The sequence below is a fragment of the Nyctereutes procyonoides genome, unplaced genomic scaffold (genome assembly GCF_905146905.1).
Source record: "Nyctereutes procyonoides isolate TBG_1078 unplaced genomic scaffold, NYPRO_anot_genome, whole genome shotgun sequence".
NCBI lineage: Eukaryota > Metazoa > Chordata > Mammalia > Carnivora > Canidae > Nyctereutes > Nyctereutes procyonoides.
In genome coordinates, this window is record NW_026575130.1 from 166,519 (window position 1) to 186,091 (window position 19,573).

The 19,573-nt window shown below is 39.8% G+C and overlaps 1 protein-coding gene across 2 annotated transcripts in view; it reads left to right on the forward strand.

The window, feature by feature from the left end:
• The window catches only part of PDE5A (phosphodiesterase 5A), a 137,514-nt gene that overhangs the window by 102,469 nt on the left and 15,472 nt on the right, over positions 1 to 19,573 (forward strand). For both annotated transcript variants that reach the window (XM_055342439.1, XM_055342440.1), the window contains exons 13-17: positions 2,886 to 3,011; positions 4,630 to 4,724; positions 13,619 to 13,706; positions 16,651 to 16,751; positions 18,679 to 18,756. In XM_055342439.1, the coding sequence (XP_055198414.1) occupies positions 2,886 to 3,011; positions 4,630 to 4,724; positions 13,619 to 13,706; positions 16,651 to 16,751; positions 18,679 to 18,756 (488 nt within the window). The remainder of the gene's footprint in view (positions 1 to 2,885; positions 3,012 to 4,629; positions 4,725 to 13,618; positions 13,707 to 16,650; positions 16,752 to 18,678; positions 18,757 to 19,573) is intronic.

Sequence of the window (19,573 nt, forward strand, 5' to 3'; positions counted from 1 at the left end):
TTCATTTACTTTCCTTTTCTGTTTAAATAACTACTATTCTGATTCTGGCCAACACCAATTTGAATATCACAGTCGTTCTGATTGGCCTTCCTCCGTTAGTGACTCTTCTATCGTGGTTGGTTTTGTTTTTTGTTTTGTTTTGTTTTGTTTTTTTCATGTTTATTTCAGATACTATTGTCAGTATAATTTTAGAGTGATAAAATTAAAATGTTATTACTGGAGATCATGAAGCTGCAACAACAAAGAATATTTTCAACTGAAAGATATGTCAAATCTTCATGTCTCTTCTTGGCTTCCAAATCTTGAGTGTGACTCTCCTATAAACATCACAACCATTACTATTGCGGACCTATTGAAACAGACTCTTGACTCTACTTGTACACATCTGCATATGTTAATTTTCACCTTCTCTCTTTGACGTGTCATTCCTCTCCTGAATGGACTGTCCCACTTAACAAGGCTGTTCCACTTTCTGCCACAGCACACTTCCTCAGAGTCTGACTCAATCCTAGGTTTGACTTCATACCCGTTGGAATACTGTTGACAATTTGTGGTCTCGATTTTATTTCCTTTATATGTACACTTTTATTATTTTCACTCTGATTGAGATTCTTGAGGGCAGAAACTGAGCTGTTTTCTGTTTCTTCTCTTTGTCCCAGAGCATCTTGAGTCTGCCACTCAGGATTTAGGAAGCCTTTGTCATTGTTGGAGACTGATCAGTGTATTGAGCATGCTCCCTAGGGTCATGCAATTTGCACATAATTATTCAGTATATTGCAGATTTGAACATGCCAGGCATATCCACCAAGCACTGAGCAGATCTGACTATAATTTTCCTAAATACTATTAACATCCTGATAGACCTGTATATACAGAGAGCAAACTGATGGTTGCCAAAGGGGAGAGGGCTGGGGGGATGGGCAAAGTGGGTGAAGAAGAATGGGAGATACAGGCTTCTAGTTATGGAATGATTAAGTCACAGGAATAAAGGGCACAGGGGATATAGTCAATGATGTCACAATAGCGCTGTATGGTGACAGATGGTAGCTACACTTGTGGCAAGCATTGTATGATGTATAGAGAAGTTGAATCACTGTGTTGTGCACCTGAAACTAATGTAACATTATGTGTTAACTATACTCAAGAGAAATGTTTTTAAAAAGTCATCCTGAAAAAAAAATGAAAAAAAAAGTCATCCTGATAATAGAACCCAAACCTGTGCTTATATCTAGTTCCTAACTACTGTACCCATTGGATTACCCATTTCTCTTAGTCCCATCTTATTACAAGGATAGTAGAATAGTCCATCAGGAATTAATATTCATAGTCATTTTGGTCATTATTCCACATTTTGTGATTATATGCACATTTAATCATATCTACAGATTTATGATTAGTAAAGAGATATATTCATAGGTTAAATTTTTGGGTTTTCCTTGATTCTTTAATTCATCATCACTAATTTTCTATAACGCTTTATAGTTTCTAACTATACACATATAGTTTCTAACTATGCACATCGAAGCAAGTTTAGAGCTCTTAATTCTGCTAAAAAGATGAAACTATCATCTTTCTAGCTGATTTTGTTCAGAAATGGTCATGATGAAAGAAACTGCACTTGGGATTAACACATGTCAGTCTTAGGCACACAGAAATCCTCTGCTAAATAAGGTGACTTGGAGGTGCAAGAGCTAGGGAACATTTGGCTTGCTCGTTATCAGAATTCCCTGTGAACTGCGTAATAGAACAGGAACAAAAAGACCTGAAAAGAAAAGGAGGGTTATGAAAGCACTGATTTTTCTACCAAACCCTATATAAGCAATTTCTACCAACAAAGAAGAAACCTTGTTTTTGGCCTACTTCTGCAGCCAGTCATTTGTATTGAATGTTGTTAAAGCAACATTCTTTTTCCTGGTACTTTTTCCATGCCCGAGGGCAATGTTCTTTGTGTTTGAGGTATCTCCAGTGATATACGGAGGAAGAAGCACATATTTGTTCTCACAGATCCCCCAAAGTATAGTAAATCATTCAGAATTGAAGAGAGGCAGACTCTGATGCTAACCCAAACAAAAAATAACCATGCTTAGGGCCCAGGCATCTCTGGGGATTTTATTGAATACACTACTTGGAAGTTGAATTAAACCCAGCTTTTGAGATTTTCTGGTCTGTCCAACCCCACCCCCCCAATCTTTTAAAATACGTCTTTTTCATAGGGACCTCAGGGCTTTATTTTGTATATATATCCTTAAAAATTACTTCTTGGTAAGCAAGCAGTAACTCTGCCTGAATACTTAAGTGTAGTTTAAAAGGAACAAAAGACCTGATGGCATCAGGACTTGGAGCTCCATTCTGTGCTCAGACATTGCTCTCTATCTCAGCTCCCAGTCCACTTCCCCAGCCTTGCACCGAATACCTTTGCAGAACTAAAAAGTGGGAGTAGAGAAGAACTTGAGAGTGGCTATTTCCATGACTCTCTACACATGAATTCGTGAATTCGTACACAGTTGACTATTTGATGGCACACGAGACACAGTATCTTTTAAAAAGCTAGTCAGTACCTTCCGCACCCATGCCAAAAATACCTTCACTAGAGCTGTCTTGCGTTTTACGTCTCACGTAGTTAGCATGGTGGCTAACATGGTGGGCTCTGAAGTCTAACTGCTCAAGTTTGAATTTTAGCCTCTCCCTTTACGTTGGAGCAATGTGACCTTTAGCGAGTTACCACTCAGAATGACAGTTTCCTCATCTGTGAAATTTTCAAAGTTGTAGTACCTCCCCCACAGTCCAAGGGTTATATGTAAATGCTTCCTACAGTGCCTGGAACAGAGTAAATATGTGATACGTGTTAGCAAGCATTATTACTACTTATGCTTTACTTCCTAAAGGTTCTTTGCAGGTGGATTTTAAGTGTTAAGAAGAATTACAGGAAGAATGTTGCCTATCATAATTGGAGACACGCCTTTAATACAGCTCAGTGCATGTTTGCTGCTTTAAAGGCCGGCAAGATTCAGGTACTTTTTAGAGCTGTTTTTATATATAAAACCTCTTGGCTTTAGTAGTAAAATTTACAGCATATTTTTTCAAGGTTTTTTTTTTTTTTTTAAATATTGCACTAACAATGATTGGAATACTGTTTATTGTCACTTACAAAATAAATTACAGCTTGTTAATTGAAGAAGACTAGCATGGCAAAATACTTCGTATTAATTTTCTTTCATATGTAACATATATGGCATATTTTTAAAAAATCTTTAAAATAACTTCATGTTAAATTTAGTAGTCTTTGGGCAAATAAATACTTTCTCCAGAGGAAATGTCTACAGTATGAGAAAAAGTATCAAATTTCTTGTGTTCATATTCAACCAGCTTCACAGTAGAATTCCTCAAAAAAAAAAAAAAAAAAAAAAAACCAACTCAAATGGCTTCATAGGTTAAGTCCAGGATTCTCTATCACATTTTCTCTGGAGCACTCAGTTAAATTTTTTAAGTAGTATTTCATGGAAAAGGCTTTAATATCGTATACATTGACCAGACCCTGTATTCAAGGAAGATCAGTGCAGAAAACGTTCAAGTAATTCGTTCCTTTCCAGGCCAAATTTTATCCATATCTCTGTTCTTAGATTCTAACTTCGGTGAGAATCGACTAGTTATTTAGGTAAGTGATACCAGGCATCCATCACATAACTGTGTTTAATTCAGAGCTTCCATGCTCTTTTTTTTTTTATTAAGGAAATTCTAAAAATATTATCTCTGACTCTCCTTCCATAGGCTGCACATTTTAACTGGCTAGAGCTAAAAGAAGGGATTGTTGTCCACGAATCCATATGAAATACCATAGTAGTATTTTCCTGCCATAGCAAACATTTATAAAAATAGGATAAACTTATTTTGGGCTATAGAAAGGTCACCAGGATTATACTGCTGAAGACTATCCTTGCTTTTTTTATGAAGAATAACAAAATGGTGATTTTGTCTAACGTTGTAGACATACTGCATAGAACGTTGAGGGTTCCCGCAGAGTGGAGCTGATCATGATTTCAACTTGTTTTCTTACTGATAAAGGAGACCAGTAGTACAAATAATACAAATGGCAGATGTGACAAAAATAACTATGGTTGGCCTTGGAATATATTGTGCAACTTTTTAAAGGCAGATTTTTTCATTCCTAATCCTCTTTTTTTTTTTTGTCGTTTTGCTTACTGCTCATATTGTTTGTGTTCCTGAAGGATCTAACAACTAACAGCAGGGAGTGAGGGCAGCAGAATCTTCAGGGAGTTAGAAGGCAGAGAGATAGCAATTATTTAAAGTTTAGTTTGATGATTCCACGTATGTATAGAGAGAATCATGAAAAGTTAATGCTCTTTACAGGAGGTGGACAGATTACTGATTGTTAGAGGCATTTCAACCTTCTCTGTTGATAAATGATGTTTCTAATAATCCCACCCTGAAGACAGAGTACAGCTGGTTCCCCGCAGAGTAGGATTCTAGCAGGAGTCCTCTGTGACTGTAAAGAATCCCATGTGAAAAACACTCAGAAAAACAAATACGTGATTGATGAAAAGAGGTAGGATAATGAACTTTACCAAATTGTCTTTCTCTTTCTTTCCTCTGACTTCTTTGGTCACACAGAACAAGCTGACTGACCTGGAGATACTTGCCCTGCTGATTGCTGCTCTCAGCCACGACTTGGACCACCGTGGTGTGAATAACTCTTACATACAGCGGTAAGGCAGGTTTTCCCCAGCTAGAGAAGAAAATGTTTCTTTTCAATTGTAGGGCTATCTTTTTTAAGGTAAAAGCCACAGCAAAATTTGATGGTACCAAATTTCAATTGATCAAGGGCCCATAACATACTCTGGTTTTATTTAAGGGAAATGGGAAAAAAAATAATCCAAATCCAATATTGGATTGATAACATTTCTGGCCTGAAGTTCAAAAGAATCTTTATGTTGAGAATCTAATTTCACTAGATAATTACCAAGAGTTTTGCTTTAGTTTATGTATACTCAGCGCTTCATTAGAAAACAATTAAGACTAGCTCAGGGGGTGCCTGGGTGGCTGAGTGGGTTAAGCATCTGCCTTCAGATCCATCAAGATATCAGCGTCCTGGGATCAAGCCCCCTCACCCAGCCCCTCGGGCTCCCTGCTCAGTGGGGAGTCTGCTTCTCTCTCTCTCTTTCTCTCTCTCTCAAATAAATAAAGTCTTAAAAAAAAAAAAAACCTAGTTCAAAAAAGTAAAATTTTACCCTGAAATAGAGGAGATAATATTTGAAAAGTGCTTAGCTTGATCCTAAGTACTTAGGAATAACTCAGTAGAAGGAGGCTTTTGGTCTTAGGGAAGACAGGGGAGTGCAGTGTTGGCAAGTTTGGGCCTGCAGTCAGATGAGACTCAAACCCTACCTTTGGCACACAGTTAGCTCCCGTATGACCTTGGGCAAGGGAACTTATTTCTCTAGGCTTCAATTTCCTGCTCTGTAAAATGGAGATAATATTACCTACCTCATAGGGTTGATGTAAGTTTTAAAAAATAACACATACCAATACCAGGTAGAATGTGAAGTGCATACTTAAGCGCTAAGTCTTAGCAGCAGATGCTAGTGATAGTCCTATCAGCACCAGAAGTCTGCTTTTTGACTGATCTTGAGAATAGATACTGACTCTTGAGACAAGTGTTTCAGGCTCCTTTTCGGGCCATCCTAAAGTGACATTTGCGATGACAAATGAGAGGATAAAGGTGACATCACTTTTCATGAGATTTCTAAGCCACTGTCACATGTTTATTTACTTGTAGCAATTTAGTTGGAAAGCCTACATCTTAATGGCAAAATCTCTTACTACTGAGCACTTTCTTAAAGTATGCAAGTGGGGATCCCTGGGTGGCACAGCGGTTTGGCGCCTGCCTTTGGCCCAGGGCGTGATCCTGGAGACCCGGGATCGAATTCCACGTCAGGCTCCCGGTGCATGGAGCCTGCTTCTCCCTCTGCCTGTGTCTCTGCCTCTCTCTCTCTCCCCGTGTGACTATCATAAATAAAAATTAAAATAAAAAAAATCTTTAAAGTATGCAAGTGATGCAACTAATGGATAGATCTCTTAAGGAAATTCCAGATGTCTGATATCTTGAAGGAATTTCAGATTCCCTTTATCTAATTAAATGGAAAACTTCTTGTAAAAAGAATTGTAGTGATGCAGCCACCGTGTCCTTTGCTGACCTTTGATGGGAAAAGATATCAAGCTCTTGCCTGAGTGTCAGAGACTGGCTCTTTCCTAAGATCTAAACTTAAAGAGGAAACGTTTTGGAGAACAGACTGGATCACATGTCTGTCCTGTGTCCTCTGTCGCATGATCATGCTCTGGAGCCTCATGTTGACCCGGGAGTAATTATGATAGGGAACAACCACACAAAAAGATACATAGCGAGGGTCGAGCATAGCCTAAAGATCCAAGCCAGCAATGCTATGTTCCCTCATACCTCAAATCTGAACATATTATTGGTGTATGGTTTGCTCTAAGATGCCATGTTGCCTTGCTTTAGAGACTCAGCTATTTTTTTCCTTTGTTTATTTAAAAATAATTACCCAGAAAAACATCTGGTGAAACGTCATCTTCTCTTAAAAAAAAAAAAGTCCTGGGAAAAATTCATAGACTGCAGAATCTTGCCTTCATACACACCACAAAGCAGACTTCCACCAAGTAAGAATAACTTCAAGAAAAAAAGTTAAAGGAGTTTCAGAGATTTTTATTTCTTCCTACATCTCTGTGGTTTGAATAGAAGAAATGAAGAATTTTCCAGGGATGTTTCTTTTTTTTTTTTTTTAATTTTTATTTATTTATGATAGTCACACAGAGAGAGAGAGAGAGAGAGGCAGAGACACAGGCAGAGGGAGAAGCAGGCTCCATGCACCGGGAGCCCAACGTGGGATTTGATCCCGGGTCTCCAGGATCGCGCCCTGGGCCAAAGGCAGGCGCCAAACTGCTGCGCCACCCAGGATCCCGGATGTTTCTTTTTTTTTCTTTCCTTAGTGGTAAATGAGTGATACCTCAGGAGGACTTTCTTAACCAGGGGACTCTTGGGGGAATAAGAGTACCATAAACATTCCCATATAAGGAGCTAACTTGTAAAAAGGTATACAGTGTCCAATCTCGTCAGTATTCCAACACTACATGAAGAAAACTATCACAATAGAAGAAGGCACAGAAATAAAACTAATATATCAAAAAGATGAAAAGCACTCATGTGGTAGCAAAATTAGAAACTGAACTCTCCTGTCATTCATTCCTCTTGAACATCTTGTCAGAAAATTAATTTGAAGTAAGATGTACAAGAAATTATGTTTTGAAGTAAGATGTACAAGAAATTATGTTTTGACTCATTATTTGTTTTTTTGTTTGTTGTTGTTGTTGTTTTTGGAAAAAGATTTCATTTATTTGACAGAGAGAAAGAGAGAGCACGAGCAGGGGAAGGAGGAGAGGGAAGAGCAGGCTCCCTGCTCAGTAGGGAGCCCAGTGCAGAGCTTGGTCCCAGGACCCTGGGATCATGACCTGACCTAAAGGCAGATGCTTAACCGACTGAGCCACCCAGGTGCTGCCATTATTTAGTTCTTTGATGGCTTACTTGATTAGGAAAACTGCCATTATGAGGAGTACTACAGGTGTGCCAGTGGGAAGAGTTCAATGCTATACTTTCTTCTCCCATTTGGGTGGGTAAGAGAAAGATATTAAATTATTATTTTAAAAAAAGAATAGTAGGAACAAAATGACAAAGTACAGACATCTACTAGAGAGAGCACAGTGTAACACTCAGCTCCTGTAAAGAAACCTCTTGGATTGGGCCTGCAGTCAATATAAGAAGACTGTTGTGGATGCATTTATCTGGTTAGATTCAAGTCTGACATTTTATAAAATAATAGAGTGAAAGTATCCTACATTTTAGGCAGCTGGCTAATGGGCAATTACCAGGGCCTGGCACTTTGTTAGGCCGAAAGAGAGCTATAAAGCATGAAATGTGGTTCCTGTTGTAAGTAATTACCATAGTCTCATGAAACAGTGGTGATCAACACAAGAAAGCCCCTAGTAAATCCTGAGTTGTTTAGTAATGGGGATTGATTGTAAGCGTTCGGCAGAGGAGATTGGTTAAGACTGGTGCTGTCCATCTCCACTGTTCATGGGAGAAGTGAGATCCTAGGAAGTGGGTCAGAATCGGAAAGGATAGAAGACAAAGATATCCCAGAAACACTGTGAGGTGGGGGGTATTCCCATGGGACACCGATCATGGCCTGTGCAGTCAGGAGGCTCACCGACAAGGGATGGGGAGTAAGAGGATGATCAAGTAGAAGTTATAGGCCCCTTGGAGAGAGAGCTATAAAACCAAGCAGTATACTTGAGATGCGGTAGAGTGACGAAACAAGGAGCCACTGCAGTGGGCAGTAAAGACCTTGCTTGGGAAGGAGAGCCTGAAAAGTCAGACACGGGCTGTAATGGATCAGAACTAGAACCTCAGAGTGCAGCTCAGAGGCTGCTACAGCAAGCCAGAGTCATGGTGACCATCACCTACTGGCCACAGTGAGGAAGAGATGGAAGAAGAAAGGTCTTTCCATTTAATATTAAACAGATGGTTATATGCCTGAAGGAAGGGGGAAATCCTGCCTCCTGGCCCAAGAAACTGGAACAGCAGTGGGGCCACTTATGAAAATGGAAGAAATGGGACCTACACATGCATGCGTATGTATTTAGGGAGGAAGGCACAAGAAGGACAGAGGGAAAGGAGTGTTGGCAATGAGGAGAAAATAATAAATGAGTTGGGAGTTAGAGGAGGTAAAATGATCAAAGGAATAGGTTTTTTTTTTTTTTTCCAAGATTAAGTTTCCATAAAATCAGAATGAAAGAACTTCCTGGTAACTATAATCCATCGTGTATCTCAGGCCTGCATTTGTACCCTGGTATTCACTCTGTCAGAGAAACAGAAGTGAGCTGGAGACCTGGGCTGGCATGGTGGCAATGGACTGTCAGCATGCTCTGAAGGCCACAGCAGGGCAGTAAAGACAGCACAGGAATCACAGTTTGTAAAGTTCAGCTGGGCATAGTCTGTATTAGTCAGGAAGGAGATCATTCCCACTGAGGATGGAGGGCCTGAGACACTACTGGAGTCTCTCAGTATGCAAAAAGTGCAAGTTCAAGGAGTCCTAATGTCACCAGCTAATAAAAATAATAATAGAAGTTAACACTTAATATGGCCCTTGCCATGTGGCATTGGGAGCTCCTCTTAGTAATTTATATATATGAGTTCAGTTAGTCCTCAGGCCGCCCCACAGTGGCCACGACAGTTACGGTGGTTAAGGGCCAACTCGAGCCAGATGCCTGGGTGCAAAAGCAAATACTGACTCCTCCCCTTACCATCTGACCTTGAACGAGTCATTTAACATCCCTGTCCATATTTCCTTCTCTGTGTAATGGAATAATGACAGTACCTGTCTTGTAGTTTGTTTTGTTTGTTTTGTTTTGTTGACAAGGATTAAGGAGTATAAATAAAAGTAAAGAACTTGTAACAGTACCCTGCACAGAGTAAATGCTCTCCAGCTTTTAGCCTTTTCAAAGGGGGGATGCTGTTAAGGACATACAGGAATTCAAGATCTTGCTTTGTCCCATGTTGGGACAGCAAAAATACTGTGTCTAGCAGCACCTAGTAGCTGTGGAACAAAGAAAGACGTATGTATTGTTGACGTGAGAAGAGACACTCAGTAGAGTCAAGGCGTTCAAAGAACTAGGGTCAAAAGGCCAAATGAATCATCAGCTTGAACATCTGTGGCATCTAATTTGATGGCAGAGAATGCAAAGGTAAAATAGCCCCTGACTGCTGGAATACACAGTGATCATTTGAAGAGAAACTGGGAAGTAAAGAAGTCAGTGGGGTTGACATGGCTTATAATAGGTAGTTGAGAGAGCCGAGCCCAAGAGTAATATATATGGATGAGAAGCAAAATCAAGGATGGTTGTTGAGAGTCTGTAAAGCAGCAGGGGCAGCAGGCATTGTTCTTCTCACAGAGCATACATTTCTATCGATTTCTAAGGCTTTCTGTTTTTAGAATGTTCTGATTGGGCACTGGCATCCTAACGCCACTCGAGGAGATGGACAAACGACTGTAGGACAAGAGGAAAATACAGGAAGGGCGTTCTGTCCATGCTGCTTGTTGACATCAGCGTGGGAATAAAGCTCGGTGGCAGTAGTGGCTCAGATGGGTCCTCGTGACAGGATCTCATACAAAGAAGCAACATGTTCTTTATGTCTCATGTTTGAAGGAGTAAAAAGCAATGGAATGTAGAATACATTGCTGTCCATGAATATTTTTGTAAACAGGAAACCTTGGGCATTTGTCACCCTTTTATTGATTCACAGATCATATTTTTAGAATGTAAGCAAAGGCAAACACACATAATTTGCATTCATCTATCCCACAACCCAAGAAGTTTTTGTAATGTGAAACAGTCCTTTCTGCATTGTCTAAAAATGTAATATGTGCTCGAAAGTTTAAACAAGTTTGTGTCGTATCTGCCTAATGGCATTTCTGGTCCAGCTTCTAAGTATGTCAGTAAGTGGCTGCTGTGTGCAAAGTGCCGGGGCGGTGTGAGCCAGCATGATGTGGTGAGAGGATGCGTTTGAATCCCGGCTCTGCCATTTATTTTGACCTTGAGCAAGTTAGATCATCTCTCCGAACTCTTGGTTGTCTAAAGAATAAATGCCAAATGCTAAAGAATAAATGCTGAAATGCCAGTCTGAGAGAAGCCTCAGCCTGGGGCTCCCCGGGGGGCACAGCCTGAGACACACGCTGGGGTGCACACATTTGTGCCTGTGATCCCCGGGGAGCTGGAGTGCAGGCCTGTGAGTGAAGACCTGAAAGAAGGAGAAGCCAAGGAGAAGGTGAGCTACCAGCCGTCCACTCGGATGGGCAGCTGGTGCTCAGTCCTGCCAGGTGCTTTTGAGAGGTCGTGGGAAATGAGACCCAGAACTGTGCATAAATGGACGGGGCCGAGGGGGGACAGCCAGCCAGCCACAAGCTGCCGTGCCCCACTGAGCAGAGACAACCTCCTTGGGCCTCAGCTCCTCCGTAGCGCAGGCTCAGCAGGTGGGCCCGTTAAGTCACGCACGGAACTGGCCACTACAGCAGTGGCTGGAGTCAGAGGTGGTGCTGCAGCTTTCTGTGTGGTGAGTGGAAGTGTCCCATATGAAACAAAAATTGAACATAAACTACTTACACAGTGCCTGACATGTTGGAGGTTCTCAGCAAATGGTAATTATTATCATTAGGAGAAACAGATGTGACCAAACTCAAGAGGTTTACAGTCTAACAAGGTAATAGATGTCCGAACAGCTAACAGCTGGTGGAGCAAAATTGATATTAAACTAATACTGTATATCCTTGAGTTTCTTACATCTCATTGGAAAGAAACAGGTACTCTAGAAGCTTTTCCTTATCTAAGTGGAGGGAATGAGGAAGGCTGTGGTTGTTGCTTTGAGGTTGACCTTAGCAAGGCCAGTCTGAATGGCAAGAAAAGGCTCTGGCCAAAGTCAAGAAGAGCACAGAACACAAGCCAGAATTCAGAAGGAAGGCCAGCGTTCTTTTTTTTTATTATTTTATTTATAAGATTTTATTTATTCATGAGAGACACACAAACAGAGAGAAAGAGGGGCAGAGACACAGGCAGAGGGAGAAGCAGGCTCCCTGCAGGGATCCCCACGTGGGACTCGATCCTGGGTCTCCATCATCACGCCCTGGACTGAAGGTGGCGCTAAACTGCTGGGCCACCCGGGCTGCCTGGGAGGCCAGCATTCTTTTTAACTCAGGCCCTCCATTATTCAGTGTCGCCTCATCTACTCCCGTGGCCCGGATTACTAACCACCTGCAGGGTGAAGTGCTCCGGCTCTACACCCCCAGCCCAGAGCCAAGCACAGATGTTTATATCCATTGGTGGACCTCAGGCACCTTGAAGTCTGCAGGTCCCGACCTCAACTAGACCTCTTCCCCTCCTTCACCTCCCACCCTAATTGTCTTCTCCCTTTTTTCCAACGTCAGTAAAGGACAAGGTAGGAACTTGGCATTCATACTCTCCCCCAGGAAGAGCCCGGCTGGGCCCCAGCATCGGGATTCATTGCCAACTCCTACCTCTACGGAGCTTTCAGACAACTCTGCTGCTGCTTGTGCGGGAGTCTGTGACCCTAGCCCCGGCTGTCTCGTACCCACGTAACTAGAACTAGGACTGCTAGCTTCCCAGTGGCCTCCTACCTAGCTTCCAGCAGTCTCCAACAAATTTATGTGTGTGTTTTTTTATAACTCTGCTCATTTGACTCCCTCCATTGTGTCCCATCATCCGATGGTGAGCACAGCATCTGGTCCATTGTACAACTCCCTGCACGTGGAAGGAGCAAGGCTGGCAGGCAGGCAGGCAGGAGCTAACTTGGGAAAGGTTACAACAGCACCAAAAATGGAGGTTTGGGAGTCAGCAGGATTGGTGGAAGATTAAACAAGAATAGACGACTGCCCACTCTCTTAGGTTTATTTCCCTTTTATTGATTTGGTTTTCCCTTAAGCTACTCTTACTCCGCTCATTTCCTTCCTGTGTTCTATTCCTTCCCTCTTGGGCAGCTTCTCTATCTTCAAGTTAAATGCAAAGTAAATTAATGATTCATATAGTAGCATGAAGAAATAACAAAGTCAACTGTGTTCTCCAACACTTACTTGTACTTTACAATTCATAAACCCCTGTCCTATAAATTTTAGAAACAGAGACTTTCAGGACCTCTGACTTTTTCTTTTCAAGAAAAAATGGTGAAAATTGTGCTTCGTATTCACACGTGAAGGATCATAAGTATGAGGCAGAGGGCTGTGTGTGTCATGCTTTAGATCTCAATTTGTGACTGCATGTTCCATATAATGAACTGAGTGTAATTATCCTTCCCACCCCCTTCACCCAGCCAAATGGTCCCCACCGTTTCCCCCAAGCTCAAATTAAAGAGCTTGCAGGAGATCCCATACTGAAATAACCTGGATCCCACAAGGGGCATGTGTCCCAACACAGTTGTCTCCTCCTTCCCTTCAAAGGGAGGCGTGCACCAGCCCTGCCCCTTTTCTGTGCCTTCCAAAATTGAACCTGATAATTCCATCTCAGTCTGCTGTTTTTGGATATGTAGGCACGTGTGAATATACTGACCTCCAGCCTTATTTCAGTGGAAAGACTAGCACTGAAATTTGTTCCAGGTTTTAAATTGCAGTTTTGAAACTGAAAAATCTCATTGGTACAGGTATTTCAGAGATTTTTTTTTCATGTCTCAAGAAATTAGTCTTTTGTCCTTCTTCCAATTTACTATTTTATCAGTATTAAAACCAGTGAAGTTGTTTATACTTAGAACTGGCACTGATCACACAGGTATTTGAAAATAGTTTGACTCTTTATTTCCCAGAGATTAACTCACTTTTTTCCCCAGCAAAAGGATTGTTAGTTTGATTAATTTTGTGCAGTAGCCCGTTTTTTTATTAACCGGTATGAAGAAGACATTAATAACTGACATATTGGGGGGAAATTGGTCATTTTTAAACTGTTTTTCTCTCTTCAACAAAATATTTTTCAGAAGTGAACACCCACTTGCTCAACTCTACTGCCATTCAATCATGGAGCATCATCATTTTGACCAGTGCCTGATGATTCTTAATAGTCCAGTAAGTACCTACTTTATGGTTGTGGAATTTTAAAAGGGAGCTTTATAAATTCAGTTTTATTTTTAAATTTTGGATTTATTCCCAGCATCATAAATTCTTGAGCATGCTTTATTCCTTTTTGGGTAAGGAAGGCAAAGCCAAAACATTTGCGATCTTCCTAGCCTCATTTCTCTAGACAACCAAGACTGTCTAAGTGTTGCCTGATAAAGGATATCTGGTTACTCACCTCTGTTTGGTTTTTGCAAACTAGAAACAAGCAAAACTAGTATTTTATGGCTCTCAGTTAATTCTTTTTTTTTTTTTTTTTTTTTTTTTTGGTCAAATGAAGTGGTTTATACAGCTCTCAAAAGTTTGCTTTCACAAAACCATGCCTGTTCCTCTTTTTATTGAATCTTCTGACCACTAACAAACTGTTATGTTAAGGAATAAAGCTACTCAACAGTTTGGTGAAATGAGTATTTATCAATGTAAAAAAGCATATGCTATGCTAATTTATGTTAAGGAAAATAAAATAATGTATACCAAAACATCAACAAAGGTGGTCTTTGTCTAGTTAAATTATTAATACTTCTTATGTTCTTATTTTGATTTGTTCATTATTCACACTGTCTACTAAATGCATGTATTACCTTTATAATAGGAAAAAAGTGAAGACTACAACTTATGTGGAACAAACACAATGCATGGTATATACTCTTAAAGCAATTTTACCTCCATCTTTTTATGTTTACCCAGTGTAGCTAGTTCTTCTCTGAGCCCTAGAAATTTGGGAGTCCCATGAGTTTTCTGGTCTTTTTTTTTTTTTTTTTTTTTGAGAGCAAGCACATATGTGCAAATGGGGGGAGAGGACAAAGAGAGAGGGAGAGGGAGAATCTTAAGTGGATTCCATGCCCAACGCTAGCCTGACACAGGGCTCAATCCCATGACCCCAAGATCATGACCTGAGTTGAAATCAAGAGTCAGATGCTCAACCAACTGAGCCAGCCAGGTGCCCCATTTTCTGGTCATTCTTTTTAAGTAGAAGCCTTCTAATTACTTTAAGTCCCAAAATACAGTATACAATTCTCAATTAGAAACCAAAATGTCCAGTCTTGTAAAATAGTCCAAAGTCTAAACTTCGTTTAAAGTTTCAGGTTCTCCACTTACTGCTCTGGTTGGCTTCTTTCATCCCTACCTTTTTTTTTTTTTTTTTTTTTAATCTCCTTCCTCATTCCTAAACCCCCATGTAGTTTCCTACCTCTCCAGACTTTGGGAGTAGGGAATAGGTGGTAAGAAGAGGGACACGAACATTCTCAACAGACAGGTACTGTGAGGGGTTTCTTACTCTTTGTGCCTGGTAGGTGTTTAAACCAAGTTATTTTCTTGTGGGTAAGTTCATGATCCCTGCCAAGTGCCTTCATTTGTGAGGGTTTTCTACTAGATATTTCTTTAATGTGAATGATCACCTCTGTCTGGTTTATTTATGGCTCCTTCCTCAGCTCCTGAAAATTGGGTTGCTCACTTTCACCTCCTTTCTAAAGCTAAGGTTCTTTATTTTTTTCTTTTTTAAAATTTTATTTATTTATGAGAGACACACACAGAGAGAGGCAGAGACATAGGCAGAAAGAGAAGCAGGCTCCCTGCAGGGAGCCCAATGCAGGGCTCTATCCCAGGACCCCGGGATCACGCCCTGAGCCAAAGGCAGATGCTTAACGCTGAGCCACCCAGGTGCCCCCTGCTAAGGTTCTTTAGCCCTCTTTGTGGTCCTTGAAAAGGACAGGACTGAAATCAACCCCATGCCTCCAAAACTTGGAGATTGCAAGTCATCCCACAGAGTAGTAACTTTTTCTTTCATTTTCCACTTGAAATTGTTCTATTTTAAAATAAATATAAGTATCAAGAGTTTTTTTTCTAAATAGTTTTCTTTCTGGTCTAGAACCTAAAATGATTTCATACTTAAAAACAATGTTTATGGTTGTAATCATGGATTCATTAATTAGATATATGCCACAATGTTGGCATCTAGTTATTCTCGAACTTAGTGTCTTGGCCCTGGCACACCACACACAGCAGTGTCCCTATCTTCAGAAGAAATCCTTTGCCTCCAGATCTCATTCCTACACCTCTGGGGTTTTTTATTGGCCCTGAGATTTAGGAAGCACATCTGACTTAATTTGCAGATGTTGTTTTGAATATATGCTGAGTCTCCAAGGGATGTTTTCCGTAGTTCAAGATGAGAGAGCCACTATGCTTTAAATTATAGACAAGAAACTTTTTTAAATGGTTATATAGCAAAAATTTTTCATTGTTTACAGCTGAATTTATCACCTTTTCAATATTTTTTATAGATGTTTTAACCCATCCTTGCTTTTTATCACCAGTAAACACACCTTTGGCCCACACCCTGTAACCCATCCGTATTGGCATACTCCTACTAAAGAATACACACTGTTCTCAGTATTGAATAAATTAAAATTATATAAATTTGCATCCAAAAAAAAAGTTACTGAATTTATTACAAAATCCATAGAGAATTGATTTCTTTATAACCATTTTGTTTAAAAGTTTCACTACTCTACTCTTCATGTCCATTAAGATGGTTTTGATTTTTCAAAGTTTCTCTTGCTGTACATTATAGCAATTAACCTGTCCAAAGGACAAAGATATATAGTAGTTATTAGATTTTAGGTCTGGACAAAGGAGTTTAAGTTTTGGAAAAACATGTTTGTGTAGGCAGATGTACCGTTATGAAGCTGTCTTTCTTATCAGACGAGGTGGTAGGGGTGGAAGCATAGAGGGCAAACATCATTTCATGGCATTTATTCCAAGTAAGCAGGTGTCCTCTGTATTCATGAGCTCAGAATACAAGGTGTGTGTTTAAGATATGTCACTGTAACTTCAGATTTTGTTCTTGTCAGCAGCTTCTCCAAGTGGAGTGCTAATGATGGTTTTCTTTTTTATAAAGGGCAATCAGATTCTCAGTGGCCTCTCCATTGAAGAATATAAGACCACGCTGAAAATAATCAAGCAAGCTATTTTAGCCACAGACCTAGCATTGTACATTAAGTAAGTTTTAAGAAATATTCTGAGATAAATAGGTCTTGGAAGTGTTTGCATTGTTTCAAACTTTTAAAATGCATATTGGAAAATTTTTAGATTATAAAGACAAATGTCCTGGCAAGTCAAATATCTTGTTTTTCAAATGGAGCAGTTTCTTAAAGGAAGCCCGGAAAGCGTACTCCTTTGACTTATTACTTAATGCTAGCAGTTACAGAATACAGAATTATTTGTGCTGTTTATCTACTGCTATGTCTCTGAAGCTAGGTACCAAGTACATAACCATCCTAACGTCATCCCAAACTAGGTTGTCCAACCTAAAGATTGAGAGCCCGTTCGCTTTGCCTCCTTTTCTTTACTCCCCCAGCTTCTGACCACGTGACAGTCCCTCCATGCTGTCATCTAAGCCTAGGTGGGCAGGAGAAGGAGCTAAGTAAGTGCAAGACAAATAACTCTTGTTTCTTTTTATTTGATTTTGGCAGAAGAATATTAATGTAGAACTTTAATTAGTGAAGCTACTGACTCAAAAAATTAAAGTGTGCATTAGAGTAGTATTTATCATGCATGTATGCATTTGCCTGTAACTAAACTGCCTTTCTAAAATCAAGAAGAGACTTTGCTGCATTTGGGGAGGCATTAGCTTCCCACACACAAACCAGGTTGTTGCTACATGTATAGGAGTGAGGCAAGTCTGCTGGTGGCACTCATGGGATTTCCCTGAAGCGCAGCCCTCTCTCCCTCTGCACAGAGAGTCACATCCATGGCTTCAACCACTCTTAGGAGAAGTAAAAACAAATAGAATAGACACACAAAAACACATACCAGATATTCACTATTATACATCTAAAAGTAACTGCATCTAAAAGTGTCCGCATCGTTGGATTTTGGAGCACTTTATAATTAGGATAAAAGAAAAAGCGGCAAACCTTAGTTTATTTAAAATGATTGCAGAATAAAGATTATCAAGTTACTAAGAATTTAAAAATACCTGTAACCACAAAGACTTCCAGCCTTTCCAGGCCACTCAGGTCTCACCTCTGAACCCTTACAAATGTATTTTTTCATTTTTGGTACTCAGATCACATAGTCAATTTTTTTTTGAGTCAATTTTATTAGATAAGTTTTTCTACATTTGTTTTGTGTCTCCAACTAGATTTTATTTTATATATTTTTAAAGATTTTATTTATTTATTCATGAGAGACACAGAAAGAGGCAGAGACACAGGCAGAGGGAGAAGCAGGCTCCATGCAGGGAGCCTGATGTGGGACTCGATCCCAGCTCTTCAGAATCACTTCCTGGGCTGAAGGCGGCGCTAAACCACTGAGCCACCCGGGCTGCCCATCCGACTAGATTTTGAAAAGGACTCATGTCTTAATAACTTCCCAAGATTCTTAACAGTGCTGGGTGCATAGGAGGTATTCACTGCACACTGTATGTACACTAGTGAATATTAGTGTACACCCAAAGTCACTGCTTCAAAAAGCCTTCACCATTTTATACTGACATAAAATAATTATTATGAACATAAAGTTTTTACCCTATACCATAATATATAAGATAAATGAAATTAAACTGAAGCCATATAAATCTGATTATGCCATACACTTAAAATTTCTTAAGTCATTCTTGGCATCAAATTTTTAACTCCTATTGTTTCATTTTCTTAAAATCATGTTAAGAATTGAAATTACTATTATTATTTGTGATTCATAGTTAAAAACTAGATGAAGTTTATTGTTTTACCCAAAGAAAATGAAAGAAGAGAGTAAAGTGAGATATTTTTAGTTCCTTAAATGATTTCTATATTGGATTTTAAGAGGGGAAAAAACCATTAGAGATCTTTTTCCAAAAAATTTACTCTGTGAGTCTGTCAACCAAAGAAACAAGAGCCTGGGGACTCATCATAACTACCAAATATTTTTCTTTATTTTCAAGGAGACGAGGAGAATTTTTTGAACTTATAAGAAAAAATCAATTCAACTTGGAAGATCCTCATCAAAAAGAGTTGTTTTTGTAAGTAGGTTTACTGTCCTTAAAGCTGAAGTTTTGCTACCCAATTAATTTTACTATTATCAGATTTTACTGCAGTTATTTGTCACAGGGTGATGATCTTCGAGGCTGTCAGAATTCTCTAGAGTGTTATATAAAGGGCTGAATATGAATATTTATTTGAAAGGAAATGGATTTGCAAATGCAAGTGAATAAATCACTTCTTTGTCCTAGAAGGACCTTTAAAAGGCAGTTGAATATTGATACAAAGCTATAAGGTCTCCTTGCTCATATTCCCGATTCTTTGGAATGGAACAGCTGCAAATAGCACCCCAAAGATTGTGGGAGCAAGAGAATGGTTGTGAAGGGTTTCCCTCTCTTGAGTGATAGTAGCATAGCACAGTCAGATAGGCAGGATTTCCATTTAACTCCCCTGTACACCTGTCCCTCCCTTCCAGCTGTAGACACCACCCCTTTGCTGTTAGCATTCACTGGTACCTTTGCCTTGGCAAGAACTGGATTGATAACAAAGAACAAGTGGTCAATAATAGAAGAATGACATAGAATTCCAAGGAGTGCTATTACAATTTTAATTTTACATTTTTATTTAAAGATTGTATTTATTTGAGAGAGAGGGAGAGAGAAAATAAAGATTTTATTTATTTGAGCTGGGGGAAGGGGCAGAGGGGGAAGAAGCAGGCTCCCCACTGAGCAGGGAGCCCAATGTGGGGCTCTATCCTAGCACCCTGGGATCAAGACCTGAGCCAAAAAAAATAAGTAAGTAAATAAATAAAATTTAAAAAAAGACCTGAGCCAAAGGCAGATGCTTAACCTCTTAACC